This window comes from Austrofundulus limnaeus, unplaced genomic scaffold (genome assembly GCF_001266775.1).
Source record: "Austrofundulus limnaeus strain Quisiro unplaced genomic scaffold, Austrofundulus_limnaeus-1.0 Scaffold709, whole genome shotgun sequence".
Lineage (NCBI taxonomy): Eukaryota > Metazoa > Chordata > Actinopteri > Cyprinodontiformes > Rivulidae > Austrofundulus > Austrofundulus limnaeus.
This window is the reverse complement of record NW_013953111.1, coordinates 242,690-248,876: the sequence shown is the minus strand read 5'-3', so window position 1 is coordinate 248,876 and position 6,187 is coordinate 242,690. Positions and strand designations below refer to the sequence as shown.

Below are 6,187 nucleotides of genomic sequence, written 5' to 3'. Positions count from 1 at the left end.
ACTTTATACACACTGTGTGGTACTTTATACACACTGTGTGGTACTTTATACACACTGTGTGGTACTTCAGTTCCAACAGAAAGTATAAAAAGGTAAAGTTACCTGTCCTCCTGCAGCACAGGCTGCCACCAGTCCATACTGACCCCCCTCCTTCTTCAGCCGATGAGCTGCGGTGGTCACCAACCTGCAGCCTGTGGCACCAAACGGGTGTCCCAAGGACAGAGACCCCCCCCACAGGTTGAGCTTCTCCAGGGGAGGAGTCCCAACCTGAGCACAGAGCATGGAGTCAGTCAGTGGTTAATGTCAGAGTCAAAGCTTCGTTGTCCCTGCAGGTGTCACTGCTCAGTCCTGACKTTTGTTTGAGACCTCCAGCAGATGTAAGCCACATGTTCAGATGATTACATCACCTTCAGCTCAATGTTCAGAGACGTAAACAGAGGCTACATGTTAGCATGTAGGTTCAAGGGCTGAAAAACAAATCACTWTAACTGTTTCATATCCATCAAGAACGATAACTGATTAGTTTTAGACAATTATCTGAAATCCTGTCAAACTGGTGACTTTTCCTCTTTTATCCATCTCCTCCTTTCACCCCGCGCTCCTCTTCGTTATTTTTAAGACCTTATGAGACGAAACATGAAACTGCTGCTCGTTTCTCTGGGTTTTGCAGCTGTTGCAGGGTWGCACCCTCTTCAGTCATTAGACGTGTCCTTTCAGTGTAAAAGCCTCCTGAATGAATTCTTAATGTCACATTAACCCTACCATGGTGGGGTGGTTCAACAAGCTAGTGCTCTATCACTTGAATGTGCCGACAAGAAGGACAAAGACATCTTGATTTACACTTTTCAAAATAAAGCGCAAGACATTACTTTTTTAAGCGGGCATTTGTTGTGCAACAGCTTGAAGCTTTTATTTTGAAGGTGAACCTTAGGTTTCCTGTTGTTTAGCTGAAAGGTCCTGGCCTGTTTTATCAGTCATCAACTGTTGGTTGATAACAGAGAAATGGTTGAAGATTGGATGTTTACTCAGGTTACTTCTAACTAACAACTAATGAGGTCAACGTGTGATGAAACGCACCAGGAGTGGTCAGACTGAGGTCAGTCTGAGCACAGATACAGATCTGATTCAGAACCACGTTCTGAGAAAGACTGGGTCAGATTTAAACACTGTTCATGTTCAGACGGTCAGGAAATAATCTKATTTGGGTCATGTTTGTCTGCAGATCATAGAGACGTCATCAGACTTCCTGAAGTAAAACTCAGGTCAGAACCTTTCAGACTCAAATGGTTTTAGACATTTTGCTACATTTAATGACTTCCTATAAAATATATACAATATATTTAAACTAACTACTGTGTATGCTATTATTAGATGAAACAGTTGCTCTTTTTCAGTMATTTTATTTAAACTGAAGTAGAATAAAAAGGCATAAATGTTTCTTGTTAATAAGTTATAATTTGTAAAAGCTTTAAAAGCAGCCGTGTGCTGCTTGGATCTGTTGTTTCACCAAGTAAACAGCAGCAGGTTTTTACCTTCGATTTCCTGCCCATGTACGTCTGAGCGAACCAGTCTGAGTCCATCGCCTTCAGATTCGCCAATATCTGACTCTGAAAACACAAATACACACAGTTACTACAGAGACCAAAGTCAACTTTGATTTCTCCTGATCCAAACAAAGAATAAGAAAAGAACAACATCAACATCTGGATGTAACATTATGACAGGCACTGAGAGGTCAAACTAATACTGGAGGTAAAAATAAATTGATTTATTGATTTCTAACTCTACAAATCATGTATGAGAACTTACTGCAAACGCCTCGTGATACTCAAACACATCGATGTCAGACAAAGACAGGCCGGCCCGTTCCAGGACTTTAGGTGTAGCGTACGTTGGTCTGCAGTAGTCAATCAGGACAAGTTTGACAACAAAAACTAGTTTTCTTTAAATATTACAACAATCACAAGACAACCTTCTGACCTTTTAAACAACCAGAGGACTTCTGTTTGTTCCAACAAGAGTGTGTTAAAACACACACAAACACACACACTGCAACACGAGTGTGTAGAAACAACTCACCCTAACAGCAGCTGGTCTTTGGGGTCCTGGGACACGTAGACGAAGTCTCTGTCAGACAGAAACCGAACAGCTGAGCACAAACATCTGAACCATGGAAGAACAAAGGTCTTCATAAAGCAACAGTTCAGGTACCTGAGGTACGCTTTAGGTTTAAAACCCATGGACAAAGCTTTGTCTTCAGACATGATGAGCACGGCCGAGGCACCGTCCGTCTGAGGAAACAAACATTCACAGTGGACAAGAACATCATACAGTTGGTTTTAAACGTTTTTACACAAGAAACCAGTAATTACCAGAGATACATAAACTACTTAATGTGTTACTTTACWTTACATTTACTAAAGTAAAGGTAACACATTTAGTACTTTGTGTATTCTGAAGTAGTTCTGTATCAGGTCAGTATAAGGTACTACTACTGAGATATGTTGTGTTGATTGTTGAGTAATAATTAATGGAGGATCAGCTGCTCGTAAACATTTACACACATGTAAGTTAAAATCAGAGCAGAGGGGGAGGAGTCACAGATGCAAATACACTCAAATACGTCTTTTTAAGGTTTTTAGTTTCTAAATAATCGGACTCGTACCACGGCTGTCAGTGGCAGCCTTGTGGAAACATCATGCTGCCGTATTTTTAAATACCATGTTGTAACACTGAGGTGTAGCAGGACACCAGCCAAACCAGATGACTAAATTATTGTTTGACTTTAAGGTTTTGTCCAGAGTTTACATTTGATCCTGCTGAGCCTGGTGTTTGTTGTTACCAGGAAGGAGGAGTTGGCAGCAGTCACGGTGCCGTGGGGTTTAATGAAGGCAGGTTTCAGTTTGGCCATTTGCTCCATGGAGGAGGGGCGGATCCCGTTATCCTTTGACACAATGTCCCGATCTGGAACAAACAACAGAAACCAGTAGGTTTGCTTCTTATAGAAACAAGGATTATAAAGATGGAAAACTCTTCTAGTTATGGGTTACTCTGGAAGAACAGAAAATTTAAAATGATATATTTAATGTACCATCATATGAGGATAAAAAAATAAAGACTTTTAAATTTCATTACATTATCAGCTAATAAAAGTCTCAGTAAACGGTTTAAATATAATTATGGTGTACAATTTACCAACTCAGGTAAAAACAACAAGATAAACAAGTATTATTCCCTGTAAATAAAACCTAAAACAGTTGTTAWCTTTGTGTAGGATTCACTGTAAGATCAGCTGAAGGGGGCAGCAGATTTTACCTGGCACTTTAAAAGAAATGACATCCTCCAGCAGCCCCTCATCCTGAGCCTTTTTGGCGAGCGAGTGCGATCGAAGAGCAAACTGGTCCTGCTCCAGTCTGGAAACAGAAAACGCAGCAGCCAGACGATCTGCGCTGTGGCCCATGGTTTCAGCTGTGGAGAACTCAGCCACGGCAGGAAGCTGCCGACACACAACCACACACGTTCAGGAGGAAACTCCACCTGATTGGTTCAGAACAGAAGGTGGAKGCTTACCTCTGGAGAGAAATGTGACGGCGTGATGGTGCCGATTAGGCTCAGCTTTTGGTCCAGGGTTTTGGCCTTGTTCAGGGACAGCATGGTCTTCCTCATTTTCCTGCTGTGACGAATGGGAACATCAGACATGAACTCCACCCCACCTGCAACGATGGCATCACACTGGCCTGCAGCGATCAACCCAACACCTGCAGACAAGTGGAGGAGCAGGAGGTGAATACGTGTCAAACATCAGAGTGGAGGCGTCTCAACAGACGTACCTGAGGTCATGGCCTGATTGGAGGAGATGCAGGCCATGGTGACGGTGTGAGCAGGAATCTTGTTAGAGAAGCCTGCCCCCAGCGCTGCCTGAGAAAAATACAAATTAAAATAAATCAGACACGCACAGAGGTCCTCGTTTTAAGAAATGATCATAAGAACAGGGTTCATGCCTGGTCTAAAGTAGTCTAAAGTTTGAAAACCTAAATTTTAGGCCTAAAAAAGTCTTAAAAACACCAACATTTTAACCCAAGGTCAATTATCATACTGTGTGTGTGTGTGTGTGTGTGTGTGTGTGTGTGTGTGTGTGTGTGTGTGTGTGTGTGTACCTCTCGTGCCACGTTGCTGGTTTTCACCTCCTGAATCACTGTTCCATATATGATGTAGTCGACAGCATCTTTGGGTAAAGCTGTCCTTTTCAGCAGATTCCTACACAAACACAGTTTGAGATAAAAAAGATAAGATTATAAATCCTGTATGAACGTCAGTCACAACGTTACACCAGTAAGAATCAATCAGACTCACTGAAGMGCTGCTCTGGCCAGGTCATGAGGCATTAAATCAGCATACCTATAAACAAAATCCACATTTTATCATCAAAATAATCCCATTAAAAAGTCTCATTGGACTTGTTTTATTTGTTTTATTGTTTAAATGAACGTTGTRTATTTAACATCAGATCCTCAGCTCCTATGAAAGCCCAGAGGGAACATCTTTCATCAGATAAATAACAGAACCCTACGTGGTTCCAGACATCAGGAACGGGGTTCGGACTCCTTCCACCAGAACTATGTTTTTCACACCAGGTCGAGCCAGCGTCTTCTTGCTTTTTGTCTGAACTGAGAAAAATTAAACACAAAAACAGGATTTTAACTCTCACAGAAATAAGTATCTATTTATCTGAACAACTAGAGGAGAAGTAGTTTTATTACGATTCTGTCTTCGATCAATACACTCAAACTAATACCAGTAACCATTACGACACTTTGGATCAAACCTCAGATGACCTGTGGGTCAGTGATTGGTTTAAGAAAAGACAACAAATATATTTTAATGGTTTAGTTATGATCAGTGGATGAAAGTTTGTCTCATATTTTAAACAGTCTAACATTCAGAAATAGACTTGTACTTTAATTTAAACGACCTTTAAGAGCATTTCCTTACCCTGAGCCTGAAGCTGTGTTGTGGTACTGAGAGCTCGTGGACCTGTCAGACAGCAGAACTTTCTGTTAAAAACACATCTTCTACCGTTACTAATCATTTMAAATCAATTAAATTAACCTGTGTTGTATTGATAACTGTCTGGTGTTAAAATGATCAAACAAGTAGAACAGCTTACCGATGCGTGCTGCCCAGGACGGGCTGAGCCCACAGGTCCGCAGCGTGTTCAGCAACATGGAGGCCATCTTTACAAGAGAAAAACTGTTACTGTGAAGTTTAAAAACACTTAAAATAAAACATTATCATGCAAAACATGTCTGATTTGAAGCTATTTTCCATGTTGTGACCAGTTCTTCTGATTTTAAAAGGAACTGAGTGAGTGAAGGTGGCAGACAGATATTTAGGTGTTAACAGCTGGAGCAACAACACTGATGCTTTGTGAAAGAAACCACTGTTTTGTCTCATTTTAACACTGAACGTTGGAAACAACTGTGAAATGTAGTTTTGATGGCAAAATGTTCAAAACTTTACACATCAATCTTAAATCATACAACAGTTAGTTGTTAATGTCAGGGCTTTAAAAATTTATTTCTTTAATTTAACATTACAGATCAGCTGTTTCCTTCTTCATATACTCTGAAATGTAACGTTAGCTGATTATTATTATTTTTATATAAACGGGATTTTACATTATTTAGCTCCAGTATTTAAAAAATGATGAGTATATTTAGCATTGATGTGTTCAGGTCACCCCTGCACAACCACCGGTGTTRCAGGGAGCCTGACCTTTCACCTACATTCATCTAAAGCTGAATAAAACAGTACAAATACGACATTTAACTAAGAAATAACCTACTAGTTATTTGTTTGTTTAGGCAGAACCGTAATGTCCTTAAAACAACACAACTAAAAACGTTTAAACACAAAACAATAAAGCTAAAGCTCGCATGCTAGCTTTAGCCGACTGTTAGCTACAGCTCTGTTAGCTCCCAGACTTGAGATGAAGAAATAATTTATTTTTATTTTTTATCAGAGTTTTAAAACTGACTTTTTTCTTAATGACATTAAAATCTGCCGTGCTGGTAACATCCCCCACCTTACCTGGATTTGTTTAATTTCCTCACCAACACTGCTTCAACACTGACACACTCTCCACGGGACTACAAACCGTAAAGGACCCACCCAGTGATATAGCTGT

The 6,187-nt window shown here is 40.4% G+C and overlaps 1 protein-coding gene across 1 annotated transcript; it reads right to left on the bottom strand.

Moving 5' to 3' along the window:
* Positions 1 to 102: 102 nt before the first annotated feature.
* On the bottom strand, positions 103 to 6,187 carry hadhb (hydroxyacyl-CoA dehydrogenase trifunctional multienzyme complex subunit beta; the record flags this gene model as incomplete). Its single annotated transcript, XM_014028011.1, is given in 15 exon segments — positions 103 to 267; positions 1,533 to 1,607; positions 1,810 to 1,897; positions 2,080 to 2,127; positions 2,212 to 2,291; positions 2,843 to 2,964; positions 3,316 to 3,496; positions 3,571 to 3,758; positions 3,831 to 3,918; positions 4,158 to 4,257; positions 4,354 to 4,398; positions 4,571 to 4,667; positions 4,993 to 5,034; positions 5,168 to 5,234; positions 6,091 to 6,187. Coding segments are annotated over 14 exon segments (1,386 nt in total), but the record flags the coding sequence as incomplete, so codon positions are not given.